The sequence below is a fragment of the Heterocephalus glaber genome, unplaced genomic scaffold, assembly GCF_053883595.1.
Source record: "Heterocephalus glaber isolate CG9 unplaced genomic scaffold, H.glaber_assembly_v1.0 deba00001600, whole genome shotgun sequence".
Classification (NCBI taxonomy): domain Eukaryota; kingdom Metazoa; phylum Chordata; class Mammalia; order Rodentia; family Bathyergidae; genus Heterocephalus; species Heterocephalus glaber.
This window is the reverse complement of record NW_028258372.1, coordinates 45,423,077-45,447,955: the sequence shown is the minus strand read 5'-3', so window position 1 is coordinate 45,447,955 and position 24,879 is coordinate 45,423,077. Positions and strand designations below refer to the sequence as shown.

At 46.7% G+C, this 24,879-nt stretch overlaps 1 protein-coding gene across 7 annotated transcripts in view; it reads right to left on the bottom strand.

Annotated features, from left to right (window-relative positions):
• Nucleotides 1–24,879, bottom strand: part of Hhat (hedgehog acyltransferase) — a 280,152-nt gene that overhangs the window by 158,532 nt on the left and 96,741 nt on the right. For all 7 annotated transcript variants that reach the window (XM_021242479.2, XM_004861997.4, XM_087194021.1 and 4 more), the window contains one exon: nt 14,561–14,711. In XM_021242479.2, the coding sequence (XP_021098138.1) occupies nt 14,561–14,711 (151 nt within the window). The remainder of the gene's footprint in view (nt 1–14,560; nt 14,712–24,879) is intronic.

Here is a 24,879-nt window from a genome sequence, read left to right as displayed (position 1 = left end):
GTTGGGAGGAAGCACCAAGGGAGTATAGCATGAGCGGGCTTTGTTCACTGCAGTGTCCTGAGCGCAGCTGCTGGCATACAGTAGGCACACCAAGGGGAAAGTGAGTGTGGACAAGGACCTTCCTGCAGGACAGGTCACCAGTGTATCCAGGAAAAGTAAGGGACAGGGTGCAGATAGCTGCCTGGAGAGGAGTGCAGGGGAGGGAAGCCAGAGAAACACTCAGGGTCAGCTAGAGCCAAAGGAAGGGGTCTGAGCAGAGCAGGGAGCTTCCCCGCAGGCTCCGAGGCCAGGCACAGAGGTGGCACTGGGGCTCAAGACTACCTGTGCACTGGGGAGGTGCAGGTCAGCAGGGGCACCAGCTGCAATGGGTTGCAAAGAGAGGAATCAGTGTCAAGAGCAATCAGGACCCGGAAGGAAGCTCCCCGCCTCCATCCCAGGCTCCTAGGGGAGTGAAGCTCAGCTGGTCCCAGCACCCAGAAGGTGTCCTTTAATCCTTGATGAGTAGAATCCCCAATATGGTACCCTGGAATAAGCGCTACAGAGCTTTCTGCAACCTAGGGGCTGCAGGTCAGAGGATCTGCCTCAGAACTGGGGCGGGGGGCTTGACTCGGGCTCCACCTGCATCCTGCCGTGGAGTCTGTGACACACAGGCCAGGTCTCTCCCAGTCCTCATCCACTCCAGTGCTGGACTTGATGCTGGGACCTGGGAAGTAACTACAGCCCATCCTTCCCCAAATGAGCTTCCTTCCCATAGACCAGCTAGCTTACATGTGAGAAGTCGAACACATACCACCTGCGTCATTCAGTAACAAGCAGTCCATGAACCTTAAAACAGAAAAATCAAATTCTCACCTCCTCCCCAGCAGAAAGCATCAGACCCCATTATCAAGTTGAGAAACATACACTTAGAGGAGTTGGGTGTCATGGGGTGTCAAGGTCACAGAGGGAGTCAGGAACCTGTCCTCCATGCTCCATAATTACATCATTGCCCTCATGCTTTCAAGTAAGCTGTTATAAAGTATTACCCAAAATACTTTATTTCACATATTTCAGGAATTCATGTAATTTGATTTTTCATGGTGTCGATGGACTGTACAATATTTACATGTTAAAGACATGACAATTTAAAAGTAATTATCATTAATGTATAAAAGAAGCTAACATTAAGTGAAATGAGGACATGTTCTTGAGAGAGAATTTAGTACTGGCCATGCCCTGCCACTTCCATCTTTAAACAAATCATTTCATCTCTCTGGATTTTATTTTCCTCATCAATAAAAAGGGGATGACAAAGAGGTCATCTCTGACCATCCCACAGGACCAACTAAAGAGACTACAGATGTGGAAGGGTTTCCAGCCCTCAGCGATGGTCATGACAGACTTTAACACATGGATTTCCTGAGAGTAGACTCCTATTGAGCTCTGCGTCTGCACGTCAGTGGCTGAATAATACTCCTTGAATATTGGGAATGGATCTTTAGGTGCAATCCACTCACAGAGTGCTCAGAATGTGCTACATACTATATGTAAAACAGGAGTAAGGAAAATTGCCTGGGCTGATTGAAGTTGCAGAATACTTGGGGAGAGGATGCTCTGCTCATCCATTATGATGCTGATACAGCTTGCTGTGGGGGTCCCATCCCCCCACCCCTCGCAGTTCACTGCCACCAACTGCTCAGCGTCCAGGGCACAGAGCCAAAGGGGCTCGGCTTTAGCCCCACTCCCATCAGGTGTCTCGGACAGAAGCTCCCACTTTTGTTATGGAGGAAAAGCTCCATACAACCATCTCTGTACCTCGAAGGCGAGCCAGGGCGCACTCCCTGCTGCCGGCAGACCAAACATTTCTGATCACGCTGGGGGAACACTGAGCCTCAGAAGCAGACAGCATAACTCACATAAGAATCACCTGCAATGACTGCTGAGGGCAGGTCCTGCACCTGCTTGTCAGAAGCAATGCTTCCTGGCAACACTGTGCGGGAGAATGCCGAGTCCCCTCTGTCCGGGCTGCACTGGGGAAATGCTTCACAGAGCAGGAGGGGCCTGTCCCCTCCACTACGCATCCTTCCCTCTGCTCTGGTGCACAGCCCAGACACCCAGAGCCCTTCCTCGCCTTCCATCGGAGTCAAAGATCTCAGCCAAAACCTGCAGAAACTCGAATTGAGGTCTCCATGCAAACCCACAAGAGGGGCTGGGCCAGTTCCTTGGCCCTACTGATAGGACCCCTGCGACCAACAGCCCAGGAAGGGAGGCCCAAAGACCACCTTTCAGTGGGTGATAATTATGTGAACAGCAAAATGTCCTCGGAAATCTTGCTAGTAACTTTTGGGAAAGTAGATCTCCTGTCTGATAGAAAATGAAACACGAAGAACATAATATTCAAAACACTGCCCGCAGGTTCGTGGCTCAGACTCACTGGGGTGAGGGGGCACCCAACTCTCAGGGAAAATACGCTGAGTAACGTGTGCCACATCTTGCCCTGTTGTAGAAACTGACTAGAGAAATCCTGGAGAATCCCAGATTTTAGCCTCGATTTTTGCAGAAAATCCTAGACTGCAAAAGAATACCTAATCCCACCAGCAATAAAGATCTAAGTAGTCTGGGAAATATCTTGTTACAATTACTGCTACCAATGAAGTCAGCAGCCAACTAGACAGGTTATAACATTAGGGTGACAACGTGTCACAATGGGATTTGAGCTACTGCCACCCCAAGCCTCCACAAGGCCATTTCCCCGAGTCCCCAAGCGTCAGCCCCACTCCCCAGCCACAGCTGAGAGCCCTGACTAATAATGCAGCAAGCAGCCTCGCCAGACTGCCCCAGGCACTAATCAGAATGCAGCGGGCACCCATGATGTATGTTTTAATTAACTTCTTAGCAAGTCCTCTGTGTGCTGCAGTTAGCAAGGTTTCCTAGAAACGTAATACCCACGTGGACCTGTCACCTCCATTTCAACAGCAAGGCCACTGCCCTGGTGCTTGCTTTCCAGGAGTGTGGTATGCCGGATTTCCTGCATAAACCATCCAGAGGGATGGTATCGCTCTCTCCTACACTGGAAACCAGGAGGGCAACCTCAGCGGTCCCGGGAGGGCCATCTACAGGACTCAGCCGGCCACCAGGAGAGGCTGGGCATTCCTTCCTGGGTCACCTGTGGGCTTCCTACACACCAGGCACAAGTCCAGGGGAACAGAGGGAAGAGGACAGAAACAGACAGGCTGGAGGACAAATGCTCCCAGTGGACAACACATAGGGGCGATTCTCCTAAGCTTTTGTGGCTAGGTCAGTGGCCTCCATCTGGTTTGAGTTTCTCCACGTCTGGCTTCCCTGATTTCTCATCTCCTCTATCAAAGAGCCACCTCCCAGCCCTGCCTGGCAGCAGGGTCAAAGGACCCTGTCTCTTGTGTCCTTTTGTGGTGCCATCTCCCCAGGAAAGTTAGCTAAGGCTCCCAGTCAGGTACTTCTGGGGTCTGGTTCTGTGACCACTGTGGGTGTGGGACACTGAATATTCAAATTACTTACAGTTGCTCGTGGCCACCATGCAGCAGTCTATAGAGCCATGGCAGCCGAGCAAAGAGGAGCCCTGGGCAGCCATCTGGCCTGTGCCTCTCAAACTGTAATACGCACACTGTTCCCAGGAGATCTTGTCAGGGGGGAGGCTCTGATTCAGTAGGTCTTGGGTGGGACCCAAAGCCCTGCATCTCTAACATGCTTCCTCTATGGAGGAAGATTCAGCCGTTCCTTGAACCACTCTTGGAATAGCAAAGATCTAATGCAAGGGTCTTGCTAAATGCAGACACACTGGCTGTGTTTAAGCAAAATACCAAATAGAAGATAAGGCAGGTGGGTAGTCCTTGGCCTCCAAAACACCCATGGTGGTTTGCCTGACAGCAAAAGCGCTGCAAAGTCCAGCAGTACTAGAAAGCCTGCCTGGAAGTCCTGGAGGTTCATGAGAAAGCTGCCGGGCAGGACTGGGGAAGGAGAACTGTCCTGCGTCACAGCCGTGGAGAGTGAGTGGGAAGAGCCCAGAACGGCAGGCTGCAGCAGGCTGGACACCGAGCTAAGAATAAAGCACTGTTTCCAAGCATGACAGCCACAGAGTTTGAACTCTGAGCCTGCAGGTCATCAGTCCACAGTGCTTATGGTAGAAGACTGAGTATTAACTCGTCCGTTAGGAAGCAGCTGCATACTGTCGGTACTGAGGAGTACACCACTGAATGTCCACACAGACAGGTGGCTTGGGCATGCTGCAGTAACACACGCAGAACATGCCGGTGGCCAGGGCAGTCTGCAGCCTCAGGACTTGAACCAGAATTCGTCAAGAACTACAGCCTCTTTTCTTCACATAAAGGGAAGAGGGAACTTGTTTCCCCATGTAAATGTATGAATTTTCATGTATTGCTCTAGGAGCAAATGCATGCACATATCAAAATCTGTCTAGGATTAGTTAACATGTGCTGGTGATGGATCCCAGATTTAGTGTCTGGTTTCTACTCATGATGAGGATGCCTAAACCTTCACTCACCAATACTATTACAGGAGAATACACAAGTTAATTCTAGCAGGGATTTTTTTTTTTTTTTACAAAATTGAAAAAATGTGTTTTGTTCTCCCCAATCCCTGGTGGTGGTCTGGTTGCTCACAAATTCAGACTCAAATCTGAATCAAATTTTAGAGTGTTTCTCTCCGTATTACAAAAAGAACATTCCATTCTTTCAGTGAATGCTGGGATGGGCTGCAAATTTTCTTTCCTACACAGGAATCATCATCATAAGAACAAGGAACAAGAAGAGGGAACAGAAAGCCTGCCCCTTAGGACACGGGAGGGGAGAAAGAGAAAGACAGGAAAAAATGAAAATATTCACCTGTGGGTCTTCCCCTCCTCCTGATGACCCCACGGCATTAGGAAAGAGCAGTCTATTGTATCGGTGAAGGTAAAAAAAAACCTAAGCAGAGCGGCTCTGGCTATGCTTCCGATTTGGGACTCTGATAGACTGCCTTGCAGAACGCAGTCTACAACAACATAAGGTGCTGCAGGAGCTCAGATGCAGTTTGTGTCCCCAGAGGTCGCTGTGGAAAGTTCCTCGATGCTGGGGGGCGGGGGCGGGGGGCTGGTGGACGGTGGTTACGTCACGAAGGCATCGTCCTTGGAAGAGTAACGTAGCTCTCTCCTGGGACCCCGATTAGCTCCCCCAAGAGTGGGCTGTTAGAGAAAGGGTATGCCTGGCCCATGAATCTCTCTGGCTCTCTCTTCCCTGTGATCTCATCCATACACTTTCTTGTCACCGTTACACCACCTGACGTGATCTAACCAAAGGGCCCGCCCTACCCTGGACATTCAGCCTCCCCCTTTATGACCACTTTTCTTTATAAAGTACCCCACCTCCAGTGTATTTTGTAGCAACAGAAAACGGACGGATACAGTGGACAAATCAGGATAAACCTGCTGGGCAGGCTCCTAAGCATTGCTGCGCCTCTGTCGGCAACGGGGCAAAAAGAGACCCAGATATTATGCAGGAAAGGCAGTGAGGCGAGGGCCAGAAAACCAGGGCCCCAAGGCGAACGCAAGGGGAGCCTCACCCGGAGCGCAGCGCCCTGGGTGCCGGCTGGGACCCCAAGGGTCTGCGTGGTCAGGGAGATCTGAGAGGCAGGTGGAGGGAGCACAGCCTCGCTTTCCCTCATCAGCCCACTTCGGTCCACCAGACCCAAACAGGAACCACAAGGCCCCTCTTAGATTCCCGCACGAGTCCTCCGTATGCAAAGGAAGGAACTTCACCTTCCACAGGCACCAGGACGCAGGCCGGCAGAGGGCGCGCGGCCGGAGCGCTGATGCTGACGCACACGGGGACACAGAGCAGCCTGCGGCGGGGCACCGCGCAGGCCGCCCGAGCTCAGTCAGGACCTCCCCCCGCCCGCGCCGTCCTCCTCCCGAGCCTGGGAGTCAGTCGGGGGCGTCCGTCCTGCGCTCCGAGATGCCCGCTCGCTGCGTGCCTGCCCCGGCCAGGGCCCCGCTGGCTGTGGGCGTTCTGCGAGCAGTCTCTGGAGTCTAAAGAAAACTCAGGATCTGTGGACTCCCAGGTAAGGAATTCCTGCCCTGTATAAAAAACGAATCCACTCCAGATAGAGGATGAAGGACTTCCTCAACTTGTCATCGAAGCCAGAAACCATGCAAGACAAAAAAGAGTCATGGGTGCATGCCAATGTAAGATTGGTAGAGCAAACATTCCTAAGCATCCAAGAGAAACAGCAGGCTGCATCTGAGCCGAGATGGGCCACAAGCAGTGTGGAGGTGCTGAGGAGGAGCTGTCAGGGACTGGGGCTGCGCAGGCACAGGGGGAGAAGCTCACGCGCACGGAGTGGGCGACGCCCCCTCACCGCAAGGCGCTGACTCCGCTGAAGGAGTCCAGGACAGGAGGACCAGGCCCAGGACAGTCACTCTGGAGCGTGGGCGGGGCACAGGGGGCAACACTGGCCGGGACATGCAGCCAAGTGGCCGTGGACACGGGAGGCCCCTCCCACCGCCATCAGGGCAGTGCTCCCGATCACCTTGCAAACAGCGCCGCGGGGCCGCGGGGTCCCTTCCTCCCGGGCCCTCGGCCCTTGGCGCACAGAGCGACTCACTGCCCACTGCGCCCCTTCTGTCCCGCCCTGCACAGCCTCCCGGTCCAAGCGTCAGTACGTAAACCAGCGTCTCTGCCGGGCCCCTGGGTTCCAGAGCTGTCCCACAAGCCTCAAGAAATGTGCTCCAGTTGTTTCACTGGAGAGCAAAGAAAAGGCAGTGACTGAGGGAGGACACAGGCTTGGGCTTGGGGTTCAAATGCAGACCCTCCACTTACTAGTGGTGTGGTTTATGGGGTCACCCAGCCTCCCCATGCCTCCGTTCCATCTTTGGTCTGAGCAACAGCGCCTACTTTAAAGGGGGTTTGTAAGAATTAAACCGAATGCATAAAAGCACTCGCAATGTCCTGGCAAAACATAAGCTTCAGTTTGTTGTTGCTGTTGTAATTGCTGCCATTATTATTATTATTATTATTATATTATTATTAACTTTGGGGCTGACCTAAGAATACGAGTTGAAGAATTTCACTCCTGGCCCACATCCAAGTTCCTTGTCTTCATCTGTCAGAGAAAAAGGAACCTTCTTTCAGCACTTGACTCAGTAAAATCCCATCCCCAAAGAAAAATGGCTGTTCCCCTCCTCTCTCTGTCAAAGGCATTTCTTTCCTTCAAGTTTGCAACTTCCTGCCTCATCTGATATCCAGGACATGGCACAATGTGTGGTCACATAATGGCAGTAATTATGCAGGAAAGGTGCACACTCCTCACTCTAGATTTCTTACAAGTCAAATTCATTCCCAAAAAATGGGGGTGGGCATAATATTTTGGTGTACTATGTGCCAGTACTGAGGAAGCAGAGGGAAGGTGGGGGTCTGAACAGCAGTCAGGCGCGGCACCCGTGCAGCCCCAGGCAAGGAGCACTACAGAGTGGACACTCTCGGTGCTTGTGAGCGGACTGGCCTCCGTCCTTCAGATATTGGGGATACAGAGCCGATCAAGGGGAAGGCATGACCATGTCCCTCGAGAGCACAGGGTCTGCTGGGCAGAGCAGCTAGAAAGTCACCTGGCCACCAGGGACAGAGTGCATCACAGGCGTTGGTTCCACTAGGTGGGCACATCATCATCTCCATCTTACAGAGGAAGGGGCCCAAGAAAGGGTCGCTGCCAGTAAGTAGGGGAGGCAGGGTCCCCCCAGGTCTGGCCCATGACTGTGCTCAAGCACCGCGCCCTGACTGGCGGCTAACACCTTCCACGGAAGATGCCCGGTGTCCTGGGCGTCAGGCCACCTTTTGCTCCAAAAACTGTCTTCCTGTGAGCTCATCAGCAGTCTGGGAACTGAACAAAATCTTCACACAGGGAGAAACGGAGAGGACAGACTTCTCTGAGGCAGAAATAAATCAAGGAAGCAAAACATAATAACGGTTTAAAAATTTTGCCTCAACATGATATCCTCTTTCCACTTTGATCCACTGAAGTCCATCTGGAAGAAAGTGGAAATGGATTTTAAACGATGAATGGTAAGAGGAGGAAAATAGGTTTTCTGAGCCTGCTGCCACGGGGTCACGGCAGAGAAGGGCTGACTGAAGGAGAAAAACACACAAGGCATTGCACAGGCCCAGTGGCCACAAACCGCTCGCAAAGCCATGTTTGCTGTAAAGCTCTGCACAGCGGAGGAAGAAGTCCTGCTGGGCAGACTCTGGGGCCTCATGCTGCCCCTCTGAGATCAGGCTTCTGCACGTTACTGCCCATCCCTACCACCTCTCCTGTTCTTCGGCCCCACCCTATTAGGCCCTTCTTTTCTGGGAAATTGAAGCACAAAAAAAAGGGTATAAATTTTGCTCTGCCATCTGTAGCAATGACTGTTAGCTGACGTGTCGATGGCTGCAGTCCATGGGCGAGTACTGTAATGAGCCCTACCTCACAGCCTCTGGAACCCGAGCGTAAGGAAGTTAATGACATGGGCTTGATGACACAGGTTTTGGGGTGGACGGTCACCCTCTTTCACCATGGCTGGGGCACACAGAACGGTGCAAGGGATGGAAGCACAGGAGTCATTTAATGACAAGACTGGGCTCATCTCTCCTACAGCAGATGGGGAAGTGACGACCAGGTCCTCCTCGAGGGCAGCACCCAAGCTTTTGCCCAATCAGTCTCGATCTCCAGCCCCGAGCCAGACTTCCTTCAGCCAGGCCCCACCAGGCTCGCTGCTCCCCAGCCTGGCCCATCAGCAGGTGGCTGTTGAGTCACTTCTGGCTTTGTTAGGTTTTCAAGGACCCAGAAGTAAGAAGCCACCATTTCCTGAGGACCTACCACGTATCAGAGCACCAAGCCTCCCTTCATCCCTATGTATTGATCTCCACTGCAGAGAGGCAAAGATAGGCCCAGGGACCTAAACGACGTGCCCAAAGGCACACAGCACAGAAGCTGCAAGCCCTCCGTCACCAGGCTGCCCTTGAAGCAGACGAACTCACTGACAGCACTGACCCCACCGCTCCCTTTATCCTCACCCTGTCCCTGCTTTGTCCCCCCAGTGCTGGTCGAGGACGGTAACATTTCGCCAGCCCCATGCCAGCCACGCTGCCCAGCAACTGCAGGTTAAACATGACTGAAAGGCAGGAGAGACGCAAAGCCAGCAGCAGAGCTGGTTTTATCATCTACCACATGCTTAGGCCAGCTCTGTACCGAGGACCTAAATGCTCCCACTGACCTCCAGCCTCTGCAGTCAGTGCCTAACTGAAGGGGCACAGGCTCCTCGCCCTCCGCGGCCCAAACGTGCCCCATGTAGTAATGTCTATCAGCCACCGACAGCACCAGATTCCTCTGGGATAAGCAGTGATGCGTGTGTTTGCCTGTGAAGACCTGCAAGCGTCATAATTCAAGAAATGCAGACAGCAGGCTGGGCAAGATGCCCGAGATAACTGAAACCGACCCATAACTCACCAGCCGCCGTGGAAAATTCTACCACTTTGTACACTTTGCTTCCATAGCTAGAAATCAATTCAGGGGTACATGATCAGATTTCCCATCAGAAAATGTTCATTACAGATCTCAGCTCACCAAAATTAAAACATGAAACCTAAAAATTAAGTATAAAATTCTCAATTTCTTAAGTTTGTACAACCACAAAAAAATCATGTAAGTGGGAATACTCCTTAGGGTCTTGTTATGTCCACAAGTATCTCAACAGGGATTCTAGGAAATAGGAGAGCTAAGAGAAAACACACACACACACACACACACACACACACACACACACACACACACACACACACACACACACACACACACACACGGCTCTACAGGCTCTAACTTTTAAATTTGGGCCATCTGGGTGAATGGCAGTTTTTCATGGCCACTTTGAACTATCATGTCTGGGAAGATTCCTTCTCTGCTGATGGCCAGTTTCATCTGCTTTCTGGTGCAGAGCGCAGGTTCCTGTGGCAGGGCAGGCTGCTGGCCTCAGGTCTCCTCTCAAGGCTAAGCGAGCAGAAAGTGGGTATAGTCAGGCAGCACAGTTTGGGGACAGGAAAGGTGTTTGAACATGCTAAGTTAGAAATTTATCTCTCATCACCAGTTTAAAACTCACTCAGTAGGGATTTCTAGAAGTTCAGGTAGCCATTAAACAATCTCTAAAGGTAGTTTTAAATCTATTCCCTGTACTTGCCTGCCCTTTGTGTTACTGCATGAAAGCCTGCTATGGCCCAGCAGGATAATTTGGATCACTGCTCTCCCATCTGGTCAGGGCTAAATTCTTTTTAGACCTCAATCCAGGAAGAAGTCATTCCTTGTCTGCAGCATACCCCAACAGATAGTCTAGAAATATTAATGTGACATTAGCTAATAATGAACATTACAAATTCGTAACTTGCTTTCTCTTAACATGCATTATTTCCAATTTTATTCACTTTTATTTTTTTACCTTGAATCAATTTTTTAAATTTATTAGTACGTTTGCATTACATAGCAAATACATCCCTCGTATGGAGTTGATACAAGTCCATAACACATCTTAATTCCTTTTCATCCCTTTTCCTTCCCCTTTTGTACCTCCCTCTACCGCTTGATCCCTTTCTCATTGGAAAAAGATCTATCTCCTTACTTTCAATTATCTATCTTTTATTTTGCTATTTATATTTTGGGTTCCTTATGTAAGAGAAACTGCAATATTTAAGCCTGTGTGCCTGATTTATTTCACTTAATATTATGGCCTCAACATAGTACTTCACTGTATATAAATACATTTTCTTTATCCATTCATGTTTTTTAAATTTATTTTTTATTAGTACATATTTGCCATACATAATGACCACATTCATCATAGAGAATTTGTACCTGTACATAACATATATTAATTCTTCCCATTCATCTGTCGATGAACATTTAGATTTAGAACATTTAGATCTATCATGAATTGTGCTGCTATAAATGGGTATGCATGTACTGTGGGAGAGTAACCCTGACCCTGGTCTCCATGTTAATCTTGTGGACTGAACTGAACATGAAACACGGTAAACCCCCTCTTAAGGAGGAAGGGATACATGAAAATAGCACAAAAGCTAAGCTGTAGTAGTTTTCATTCCTTTTTCAATTTAAAAAAACCTGCTTCTAAGCCTTCTATTGTTCACCATAACTCAGCTAACCACCATCCTAAATTCCATTACTCAATATAGAAAGTCATTTTGGACAAAGACCCACGTGTTTCTAAGTATAACTGGCAAACTGGAAAGCCCTTCAACAAATTTAAAGGAACAACATGGAGAGCAAATCTACACCCAGGCATGCTGAAGAGGCCGAGAGAGGAGTCTAGGTCATGCTCCAGAAAAACCTACTTGTTATTTCATCATGTGCACAATGTCTTTCAGAACCACAATCTCCAAAGGGTTGCTTCAGACCTTCCTCTCCAGAGTAATTTTTCGTTATCACGCATTTGCCCACATTTGTCCTAAAACTTTAATTGGGACAAAGACGTGTTTCGACAGCCCGACGTCAAACTACTGAAGTCGAGTTCTAATCAAGACGATGATGAAAGCCCTGGCAGATATGTTTTCTGTACCTCTGCAGTTTACATGGGACTGAGGCTCGTCCTTGGGCACAACAACAGCAGCAGCACCAAATGGACCACAGACAGCCATTCCGAGTGTGAAGTACAGTCAACCGAATGGATGACCCCTTGTGAGGACCAATGTGCTGATAGTTATGGAGGAGAAGCCAGGCATTTGACACCAACCTGTGTGCCAGGAGCCATGGTTTTAAGACTGCAGAAGGCCCACAGAAGAGTGCGCCTCCTAGCCTGGGCATTCACACCACGGACACAGAGCTGTTCCTCCAGGCTCACATCACACATTTGTGGCATTTTCCTAATCACGCTGGCCCCGGTCCACTCATTTAGGAAATCACTTTTAAGAGTAGGTCAAAAGGGGGCCAGGGATTTAGCTCAGTGTTTCCGCCGCCTGCCTCACAAGCGCAAGGACCCGAGTTCAATCCCCACTATCAAAAAAAAGAAAGCAAAACAACAAAAAAAAGAGGTCAAAAGTTAAGAGCTTCCATTTACCATGAACAGCTATAGAATTTAGTTCCATACTTTTTCTCCAACTAGTGACAGGATCATATGGCTTTTTCCTTTCCTCTGTTAAAATGATGACTTTTGGGGGTGGATCTTCCAATGCTGAACCAACACTGCCATCCCTATAACAAAACCACTTTCTACATACTGCCAGATCTGACTTCTAATAGTTTTGTTAAACAAATTTCTATCTATGTTCATACTTTTTTCTTCTATTATCTTTATCCAGTTTTAGGATTAGCACGATGTTGTGTTCCTAAAATGAGGGGAGAAGTGTTCCTTCTTTTTTCTGCTTTAATTGTTTGATACAATTTATCAGTTAAAATGTATACGAACCTGTTGTCATATAGGTAAGTTTTCAAGCTAGGAGTATACTTTCTTTAACAGGTGCTATTCAAATTTTATATTTCCTCCAGAGTTAGTCTTCCAAGGTACTTCTTAGAAGTTGTAAATTTATTTCAAAACAGATTTTTGTAATATGCTTTCTATATCCTTTTAAATTCTGTAAAATCTGTGGCAATGTCTCCTAGGTCTTGATATTTTAATTTTAAAAATGTATAATTGATATTGTGTAACAGGAAGTAAAGGAGCAGGGGAAGTGGGAGGGGTAGGGGAAAAGAAAGAAGCGAAAAGAAAAAATATGAGACAAGGAAAAAAATGGAAACAAAGTCTTTGCAAATAGGGAAGGGTGGAGGGGGTGAAGGGAGGGTAGAGGAAGGGGAAAAAAATAAGAAGAAGGTACTCATGTAAAGGTACAAGATCCCAATGATGAGTGTAACTGTATTTTATACCTAAAATGGACCGATAAACTTAATGGGGGAAAAAAATTAACAGCTTCCAGGCAGGTTCACCTCTCAAGAAAAGCCACCTGTAGCCCTGGTGGGAGACTCCCTGTTAGCGCTCCCCAATCTTGCCATTACAGCAGAGCAACCTGGTATCCAATGAAGTAATTAAGGGCAAATCAAAATAATTACTTGACATTTCTTGCAATAACCATATGAAATTTCTAACCCCCTCAATCAAACCAGATCAAAAGTAAAATGCATTTAAAGAGACTTAGATAAACTCAGCATCTATAATAAGTTACTACGGAAAACCAGGGTTCTGAGTGTTACCCACCTTTGAATAGCAACATTTAAAATGGCAATATTCATAGTGCTCTTCCTCTACAGAGATGAAACTTAAGGCCGAACAAGCCACACAAATGAGGCAGAGTGGCAATTCCAAGCAGGGCCAGGATGAGGGAGAGGAAAACAAGGTATCCTGAGGGCAAAACTGAAGTAGGTACTGCCTTCTAGGCTGAGCCAATGCCCACCCTCAAGTTCCTGCACTAGGCTTGCGGCAAAGCACAGCCGTCCCCTTTTACATCCTGGGAGTGAGAAGAAAAACACAGCAGCCAAGCAACTGCATGGGGAAAAAACACCAGAAATGGCCCGGGGCTGTGGGCTCTTCCAGAACAAAGATTCAGGGCAAACATAAACTATTGGACAAAGTTAAGAACAATAAAAATTCAGAAGAAGCATCTGTCTATCCATGTGCAATGGGCAGAGGAATACTATAAAAGCAAAAGCTGTAAATCTATGCTATGCGCCACTTATTCTAAATCAATCTTATTTTAATCTCCAAAACAATTCTTGAAGACAGATGTCATTATTACTATTGCTATTACTCTTGAAGAAATAAGAAAAATAAAACAGAACCATTTAGTAAGATGAGTCAGATCTAAGAACTGGTAAATGGCGGCACTAGACTACGCTGTTATCCTGAGTATTTTTTAAATGAAGTCTCACATACAAATGTCATTTTCACAGAAAACAGAAAACAATAAAAAAAAAATACGTAGCAGCATGTTCCTAGAAAGAAACCACTTCACACATCTTCGTACCCTGGCACAGACTTGGTGAGAAACTTTATCTTACCTGTAGGAACCAGCCCACGAGCTCTAACCTGACCCGGGGTGACGAGGATGAACGCAAAGGGACACAGAACTGGGTTAAAATCTGGCCGGGCGGCTCTCGTCTCCGTCTGACATAGACCTGCGCACCTCGGCTCCATTCACTCAGACACGGGGGCGAGCCACCAGGGATCCACGGGATTCGCCTGTCTCCCTCCCTCCCTCCCTCCGTGGTACTTGACGGGTAAACAACAGGATCTTCTCAGCTGTTCGCGCTTCTCCCTGCCGCGTGTCAGCTCGCACGGCCTCCTTCTCAGGGCTCACTGAGGAGGCGCATTAGGCCTCGTCTTCCACCTGGTGTCTCCACCACCTAATGCGGAGAGGTCCAGAGGACACAGGAAACCAGCCTTTTTGTTGTATGAAGAAACGGAACAGCCAAATGCGGCTTGAGTGGGGACAGAGGAAGGATGCAGCCCAGCTCTCGAAAGCTGGCTGGGCCATGGTCCCGGTCAGGGGATCCCGGAAGGACTTCCACGAACCATGCAACTAACCTCCACATCCCCGTGAAACTGAACATGGTGCTCACGCAGCGAGGGAGAGGCGGCGGGTGGAGTCCGTCCAGGCGCATGAGCAGGGCTGGGACTCCAAAGAGCACCAAGTACTTCACGTAGAAAAACAGCACTTGGGCCAACGCCAGTCCTCCTGAAAGGCAGAGGGACCCATCAGACACACCAGCAGCGTGTGGTGCCCAGGAGCCAAGCAGCCCCGCTTCCTCCACTCAACTCACACATTTAAAGCAGAAGATGTTTCGATTCACACATGGTGAAATTTCCTTTATTATTGTGACAGGCAACAGGACCTCTCAGCAGTCATGCTTTCATAGGTAATGGGAAAAGGAGTGCCTAAAACTATAGGTAACATTTAAAAACTATTAGAAAGGGAAAAACATCTTTTCCAAATCCTTTTAAAATCTGTATCAGCTCACACTCTATAGGAAGGCTAGAATCAAAAAGTCAAATCAACAAGTGTTGGTGAAGATGTGGGGAAATTAGGACCATCATAGAGCAGGTAGGAATGTGAAATAGGGCCGCTGGTCTAGAAAACAGTCTGGTGGTTTCTCAAACAAGAGCTCCCATATGACCTAGGAGTTCCACTCTGGTATGTCCCCAAGAGAAATCCAAGCATGTCCACACAAGCTTTTACGGAGATATTCATAGAAGCATTATTCATAATAGATAAAGGATGGAAACAGTCAAACAAATCATGGTCTATCTCAGGGATGGCGAACTTTTTAGAGACAAGAGCCCAAAATGCAACCCAAAACTCACTTATTTATTTAAAGTACCAACACTGCAATTAAACCTGAATACTGAGGTTTTAGTTTAGAAAAAACAACTCATAAATTAACATTTTTTGTCTTAAAAGAAAAATAACAGGCATGCCATAGGCTCATCACTGCTGGTCTACCCACATGATGGGATATTGTTTCACTATAAAAGGAATGAGGCACTGACATATGCTGCAACACAGAGGGACCTGGAAAGCATTATGCCAGTCACAGAAGGCTGCATATTACAGGACTCCACTGATATGGAGTCCAGAATGAGGAGACCCACAGAAACGGAGGGAAAATTAGTGATTGCTCAGTACTTGGGTAAGGAAGGGATGGGCAGGTTGGAGGACACAGCGGGAGAAAACTGGTAGCTACTGGTAGGATTTGGTTTTATTTGTTTGTTCGTTTGTTTTGTACCAGGGATCCAACTCAGGTCCTTGCGCTTGCGAGGCAGGTGGCGGAACCACTGAGCTAAATCCCCAGCCCTGGTAGGATTTGTTTGGGGGAAGATAAAACTATTCAATAATTGACAGGAGATGACAGTTGTACAAATTTGTAAATGCACTAAAAACCTTTGATATGTAGACTTCAAGTGGGTGAACTGTATAGTATGTAAATTATATCCCAATACAACTGTTGGAAAAAAATAAACAAGCAAACAAAAAACCCTACTGCGGCCCTGTGCTGCACAGCCAGTGGCCTCTTGGTCCTTCCTAATGGGGAAGAAAGCAGGCATGGGCATCAGATGCCATGCACAGTTGGAAATGAGGTGCCAGTTCCCCAGTGGGAATGACCCACAGCTCCAGGTGAGACTCAGGGGCTCTCCTGACCCCCACCTTCCTCAGGAATCCTAGCTGAGCACTGTTAGCAGAATGCAACCTCTTCACCCCAGGAGGCAGAAGAAGGCCACGGCTCCATGCTGACTGGATATCATCCACACTGGCCTTGGCTCCAGAGGGGGCGAGCAGGTCCTCTTGGCAAGGAGAAGGCCAACGTCAAAGCACCAGGAGAGAGGGCTGATGGCCATGTGCCATCCAGCCTCCCTGTGTGCAGGGAGACACTGCAGGACATGCTGATGCAGGGGACCAGGTAGTCTTCTAAAGAAAATGATTGAGGCTCAGAGAGGAACCACAGAAAATACTACTGTCTGACCTACCCAAGGATCTTTGAAATAATTCACTATGATGAAGTGTGTGGCTATAAACAGTAGCTCTGTACTGGAAGAAACACAGAAGCCATTTTTTGCATATAAAATTTGGGGTGCTAGTAGGTCAATTGTGAAAGCCATATTGTCCTGCAATGGGAAAAGCTACCAGAAAACCTCAGGAATTGCTATGTCTTGCTCTCATTCAGAAGTAACCAAACAGGTACTTCAGAGATGGAAAACAGGCACGCCTGCTGGAAAGGCTAAGCATGAACTTTCAGCATTCCTGGATGTGTTTAATAAAAGTCAAGATAAAAAGCTGATGTGTGTGAATATACAGGTATGTATGGTACACGCCACAAACATTCATCAACAAGTGAGATATATGCGCTGCCAACAGCACCTGCAAGGCATTGAGGGCACATGACCACTCCGAGTGGTAAAGAAATCAGATCCCCTGGCTGAGATGGAAACCAGGGGCCCTTTAAAACAGTCCGGAATAAATCACCACGCTACAGTCCGAAGGGTCTCGGAGTCTACAGCCATCCTACCCTGAACGCGCCCACTTGAGTCTGAACTCGGAAGCTAAGCGGGTTGGGCCTGACTAGTACTTGGGTGGGAGAGAGGTCCCAGAGCTGGGGAGGGCAGGGCCAAAGAAAGGATGGCTGGCTACAGAGCATAGTGCTTCCAGAGCCCAGTGGAAGCTGCCCAAGCATGAGGCAGGACCAGGCCCCGTCAAGGCCATCGCAGCTCTTGGGCACAGGTAGCAGCAGCAGTTCTTCGCCTGTTAGCAGAATGCCAGCTCAGGAAATATGAGCTGCCTCAGTCTCAGTGCTGCCTTTATTTCTGTACTACTTTTGTATGACTGTCATAGCTGAGACATATGCATTAGAATCGATAGCTCAGTCTGCATTTTTAATGAATCACCATTTGTACAAAATCTTCATCATTTGTTAGCATTTTCATATAGAACTGGGCTAAAAAAAGATTGATTTTGTGCAGATGTTTAATAGAACTCTGTGGCCAAATCTAATTGATGATGATTAAGGGTTTTTACTGCAATATGGATGGAAAGCACAAGAACCCAGACGTATTTATTAATATGTAGTAGGTACACCACTTACCCGTTATAGAACATTTCATACAGATTAAGATACAAAGGGCTTAAATAGATTTGTCTTCAAATTTTAATAACTAGTGCACAAGTCTATAGGAAAAAAGAAAAATAATGACTTTTAAAATACTACAATTGTAAAATTTTCTGTTACTTTTCTTCAAATCGTATTTATATCTGTGGGTTAACTATCCTGCTGTCCTGCTGCTGATTTCCGCTGTCCCTATGAAGGATAAGTGGCACGTTCTTGTTTCCTCTTGACCTAAAAAGTAGTCTTTCCTTTGTAAGATTTCATCTAAAGTCTCAGAGTTGAGCCTAAGGATTTTGATACATCCTCTTGGGCATACAATTGGCAGGGAGCTAGCGTAAGAATATAAATTACTCTACCCTGACTGAAAGTTATTGGAAATACATAAATTGAACAAGCTCTTGGTAATGGTGCAAAAAATATAAAATGTGAGTAGATTTCAATGCTTTACATTGCTGGGTTTGTATTCAAGAGTCTCTCAGTTAATGAGAGCTACACTGACTTCACCTAAGCTGCCCCCTTCCGCTCCGTGCACACGTGAGATTGAATGCTGCATGCCCCCGACGTCCACTCAGCACGAGTTCTAAGAACTTTGCCGTAGACAGCGGGCCTGGCTTTCCTGGCTCACTGCCAGTCTCGTTACAGGCTGATTTAACCTTTCCTTTTGCCACACATTTCCTTCTGCCTCTGTGCCTTATTGGTCCTTCTCTTCTTGGCAAACTCATTTCTCCTCCAATCCCAGCCCCACTATGACCCCGCCTTGTTCATCTAGTGTTGTTACTGAGCACTGACTGGCTCCTTGCTGGGCACGGAATGGCACAGCATTTGGGACACCTGCTCTGGAAGAACACTACCATCTGTGGAGAGAAGGGAAAGAATGGAAATTAGGAGCAGAATCAAAACTCACACCTGTGGGACAGGAAGCGATCTGGACACAGTGACTCAAAACCATTCATTTTATATTTAACAAATATTCATGGACTATTCATGTAGCAGGCAGGGTTTGAGGTACCTGCTATATATCAGTGGATCCTTGTGCTGTTGTGGGATTCACATCTCTCAAGTGTCAACAAAAACAGACTTAAAAATGAATTCATAGTAAGCTAGGAAGTGTAGCAGAGCACATTTCCCAACAATGGCTGCAGCTCTCCCATCATTCTGCACCTGCTTCTGCAGTGTATTTATTGCCCCTCCCTGCACTCCCCATCAAAAACCAACCTGAAGAGGCCCTTGACCAAGTGATACAGAAAAAGTGAAGCTCCTGCTCTGGTCTGGGTCCACGTCTTCCAAACACGTGCCCATGTGCCAAAGGTTTGATCACCAGCCCACAGCACCACGGGAGGACCATGGTCCTTTATGAGATGGGAGTTAGGTCAGTAAGGGCATGCCCTTGAAAGGAGGTGCTGGGGTCTGTCCCCTCCTCGGCAGCTGAGTTGCAGCTGTGTATTTCTGCTCTGCCCTTGCAATCCATATAGCAAGCCTAGCACGCACACCTCTTTCCAGCTTCATTCGGCGTCGCCTCTGCACCAGGTATCTGTCCTCACCAGGTCATGCCACCCTGACCGACTCCCCTGACTCCACCTGTCCTGGGCTCCCACCTCAGTCCATGGCCTGACCTCTCCCCTGTGCCTTTTCTGCTCAGGTAACTGACTCTAGTCAGTTTAACTTTTTCTACCACTAACCTATTCTAGATGTTGTGTAACTGCTTTGTGATTAAATCCATTCAGATTCAGGAAGTTTAAATGTTTCTATAAGTTTCTTTTCATATAAATCTCCTTAAAAGAACCTGTCATCTATAAAATCTGGGATGAGCACTAGAGTCTAAAGATTAACCACGAATAACACAAACCAGGAACTACAAGAGAAGGTGGAAGGGCCACGACGGAGGCTTAGAGATTTTCCCTTCTGGCTTGTGTGTAAGAGAAGACATCACTGCCCAGTGAACGTCAGCCCATGTGGTCAGGATCACCATGACAGGATGCTGCAGAATTACTGAACAGAAGTGGCTATTCCCTTAACAGTAGTTACATAATTTTCTTTGTCAAGAGGAGGTAGGTCAGTGCCCAAAGCCCAAGAGTCAGCAAATGTGACTGCAGGGAGGGAGGGAGGTGATGAGCACAACTGAGGAACGGCCTCCAAGGACTCTAGAAGAACATGTGCTGGAGTTGGGAAGACGAGAACGGCAGCCTAGTGAGACGAGCAGGTGCTGTCTCTCAGGAAGTCTTCCCAGCGAGGAGTCAGGGAGTCAGTCCTTTTCAGTCTTTGGATTCCAGAAACAAATGACTGCAGGAAATGGTATCATTTCAACCAAAACCTATAGAGTTGGAAGCTACAGCTCCACCAGTCAGAAGTGGAGCCCCCACCGGCTGGGCTCAGTAGGAAAACTGGCCCGTCGAGGGGGAAACTAGATAGTACTCAGTAGTTCAAATCCACCACTCAAATTCTCCCAGCTGAATCTCCGACTGAGGTACACTGGGAATTTATCTACCCGAGCACTGTCTGTATTAAGAAGCAAACCACAACTCACCCAGACAGAGAATCAACAAAGAAACAACAGAGTTCAACTGCACCCTAGCCAAATGGACTTGACAGCCACCTACCAAACCTTCCATCTGACAGCTGCAGGATACACAGCCTTCCCATCAGAACGCTGAATACTGCGGAGCCGAGATCACATGGTAACCCACAAAACAAGTCTCAACAAAGTTTCAAAAATTGAAATCACTCAGTATTGAGCATCTTTTTGGACTGCAATGGAATAAAACTAGATAGCAAAAACAAGAAAAAACTTTGAAAACTCTACAAATACATGGAAATTAAACTACTTACTCTTGAACAACCAATGGATCAAGGAAGAAATCAAGAAGAAAATCAAAACATTTCTTCAAACAAATGAAAACAGAGGAGTTGAGGGTGTAGCTCAGTGGATGAATGCTTGCCTAACATGTGCAAGGCCCTCAGATCAATTCCTAACACTGCAAAGAAAAAGGAACAAGGGGAATGAGGATGAACCCGGGAGTAGAACATACACCAGCATGCATGAGACCCAGGGTTTAATCCCTAGAACCAAAAAAAAAAAGTTACCTGGGTGCAGTGGCACATACATGTAATACTAGCTACTCAGGAGGCTGAGGCAGAAAGACTGCATGTTCAGGGCAGCCTGGGCAGCATAATAAGATCCTGTCAAAAGGGGCAGAGGGAGACACAAAGAAAATGGAGATACAACATACCAAAAACATGGGACACCAAAAGAAGCAGAATCAGAAAGGAAATTTATAGCAGTTGATGCCTAAATCCAAAAAGGCAGAAAGATCTCAGATAAATGACCTATGGCTACAACTCAGAGGACTAGAAAAGCAAACACAAACCAAGCCTCAAATTAGTAGAAGGAAAGATATAAAGTTCAGAGCATAAGTAAGTGAAATAAAGACTTAAAAAGATACAAAAGATCAACGAATAAAATAAAATTAACAAACCTCTAGTTAGACTAATTTTTTTAAAGTATAAGAAAAAAAAATGACAAGAAGACTCAACTAAACAAAACAGATGAAAAGGGAGAAACAACTGGCACCACAGAAATCCAAAGGATCGTTACAGATTCTTCTGAACAATCATACACCCAGAAATCTGATAACATAAAAGAAATGGACAAATTCCTGGACACAAACATTTCACCCAAACTGAATGATGAGAAAATAGGGAACCTAAACAGGCCAATAACAAGTGAGAAGATCGAGTCCATAATAAGACGCCTCCCATCAAAGAAAAAGCCAGGACCAGTTGGCTTCACTACTGGGTTCTCCCAAACATTTAAGCAGGAACCAATGCCAATTCTTTTTAGATTATTAAAAAGAAAAAACCAGACACTGAATCACCTCACTGAAGACAGGCAGGTGTCTGCCCACACCCTACCGAGGTCCCCAGTCATGCGGAACACATGCCGAATCAGCCCGCTGCACACAGGCAGGTCTGTGGATGCCCTACCGAGGTCCTGAGTCGCACGGAAGACGCCGAATCACCCCATTGCAGACAGGCAGCCACCTGATTCCACACTACAAAGATGCAGAGGACACCAGACCACCAGACCAAGGTACTGAGTCCCACTGTTCCCGGCCCAGAGGTAGGGGCTTCTGAGCCGTTGTCCCACTGCTCCTGGTCAAGAGGAAGGGGCTTCCCGATCACCATCCCTCCAGCTGCCCCCAGCCCAGAGGAAAGGGCTTTTGGGCCACCTTCTGTCCCACCACTCCTGGCCCAGAGGAAGGGGCTTCCGGGCCACCATCCCTCCCACCTCTCTCAGCCCAGAGGGAGGGGCTTCTGAGCCACCATCCCACTGCTCCTGGTCCAGAGGAAGGGGCTGCCCGGCCACCATCCCTCCCACTGCTCCCAGCCCACAGGAAAGGGCTTTTGGGTCACCATCCCTACCGCTGCTCCCGGCCCCTGGCCCACCTCACCCAGCTCAGAGGAGGTAATCTGTGCAGGCGCTAACAGCCCCCGCCCCAGTCGAAATGAGAAAACACGTAAATAAGTCTCAAAACCAGACTTCCAGAACACCTACAGCAACCCCAAAGGGAAATGAGATGGAACACTCTGATACTCAACCACCTGGACCCACTGAACTGGCAACAAAAGGGAATCTGGAAAAAATGAAATCAGAAATAATTTCTCAGATAACAGGAGAAATTGTGCCCCTAGTGAAAGACATGATTAATAAATCTAGAGAGGGGCTCAGGAACATGATGGAATCCCAACATAAGAAACAAATGGAATCCATAAAACAGATGCAAATAGATTTCCAGGACATGAAAAATTCCACTGAAAGTCTACACAGCAGAATGAGCCAATGTGAGGACAGAATTTCAGATATAGAAGATAAGATTGCAATTAATGACCAGGAAAAGAAAAATTGCTTCAAAATTATAAGGGAACATGAGAAATCAATCCAGCAGCTGCTAGATGAGGCAAAAAAGAATAACATAAGACTGACTGGGCTCAATGAAGAAACAGGAGAGAGTGCAGATGACATAAAAAAATTTCTTCACAGAAATAATGGCAGAAAACTTCCCAAGCAGGGGAAAAGAGCTTGACATACAGATAAGTGAGGCTTATAGGAATCCAAATACCTTAATCAAAAAAAAAATCTACACATAGGCATATAATTGTTAAGATTCCAGAAACTCAACAGAAGAACAAAGTTCTACAAGCAGTCAGAGAAAAGAAACAAATCACATACAAAGGAAAGCCCATCAGAATCACAGCAGACTTCTCAACACAAACCATCAAGGCAAGAAGAGCTTGGAGTGACATATTCCAAGCCCGAAAAGAAAACAGCCTCCAACCCAGATTGATGTACCCTGCAAAACTATCTTTCAAAATGGATGGAGAAATAAGATACTTTCGTGACAAAGAACACCTTAGGAGCTTTGTGAATACCAAACCAGCACTCTAAAGAATTTTACACAATATCCTAGGAACAGACATTGAGGATCACAACCCCAGGAAGCAAAGCAGAATGAACCCATCTGGCATGACAAGAAATTAAATGTAAAGGGGGAGAACCCAACAAAAAGAAAAAGTCATGGCAATGACAAGGCAATATGTTTCAGTTATAACCATCAATGTTAACGGTCTCAATTCACCAATCAAAAGAAATAGACTGGCAGAATGGGTCAAGAAGCAAAATCCAACAATATGCTGCATACAAGAAACACACTTAATTCAAAAGGAAACTCATAGACTGAAAGTTAAAGGGTGGAAAACAATACTGCATGCAACAGGAACCTGAAAAAAAGCAGGAATAGCTATCCTCTTGGCAGATTAAGTAGATTTCAAACCAACACTGCTGAAGAGAGACAAAGAAGGACACTACATCCTTGTAAAGGGAAGAATCCAAGAGGAAGAGATGACAATCATAAATATCTATGCACCAAACACTAGTGCACCCAACTATATAAAACAAATACTAACGGACATGAAAAGTCATATATGCACTAATACAATTGTAGTGGGGGACCTCAACACCCCACTGTCACAAATAGATAGATCAACTAGACTAAAAATAAGTAATGAAATACTAGAACTCAATCGAACTCTTGAACAAATGAACTTAACAGATGTTTACAGAGTCTTCCACCCCACAAAATCAGAATACACATTCTTCTCAGCTGCACATGGGTCATTCTCAAAAATAGACCACATACTCACACATAGAACATGTTTAAGTAAGTGCAAAGGAATTGAAGTTATCCCCTGCATATTATCAGACCATAGTGTGATGAAATTGGAGATCCATAGCAAAAGAAACTCAAAAAATTTCATAAACACCTGGAAATTGAACAACACACTTCTGAATAACCAATGGGTCACAGAGGAAATTAAAGAAGAAATCAGACAGTTCCTTCAATTAAATGACAATGACAATACAACATGTCGGAATCTATGGGACACAATGAAAGCAGTCTTACGAGGGAAATTTATAGCAGTGAATATGCATATTAGGAAAACAGAATGAGCCCAATTAAACAACCTGATGCTGAACCTCAAGCTTCTAGAAAAAGAAGAACAGGACAAACCCAAAGCTCATACAAGGGAGGAAATTATAAAGATCAGAGGAGAAATCAATGCAATGGAGACTAAGAGAACGATACAAAAAAATCAATGAAGCCAAGAGTTGGTTCTTCGAAAGAATCAACAAAATTGACAAACCTTTAGCCAACCTTATCAGAAAAAGGAAAGAAAAGGCCCAAATCCATGCAATTAGGAATGAAAAGGGTGAAATTACAACAGACCCAGCAGAAATCCAGAGGATCATCAATACCTACTTCCAGAACCTATATGCCAATAAGATGGACAACACAGAAGAAATGGACAGATTCCTAGATACATATGAATTACCAAAGTTGAATGAAGAAGACCTAAATATTCTGAACAACCCAATATCAACCAATGAAATTGAAAATGTAATTACAAACTTATCAACTAAGAAAAGCCCGGGCCCTGATGGCTTCACTGCTGAATTCTACAAGACATTTAGAGAGGAACTGCTGCCACTACTGTTTAAACTCTTCAATGAAATTGAAAGGGAAGCAATACTCCCAAATTCATTCCTGGAAGCAAGCATCACCTTGATCCCCAAAGCAGACAAAGACCCAACTGAAAAAGAGAACTATAGGCCAATCTCACTAATGAACATAGATGCAAAAATCCTTAATAAGATACTGGCAAACAGAATGCAGAAGATCATCAAGAAGATCA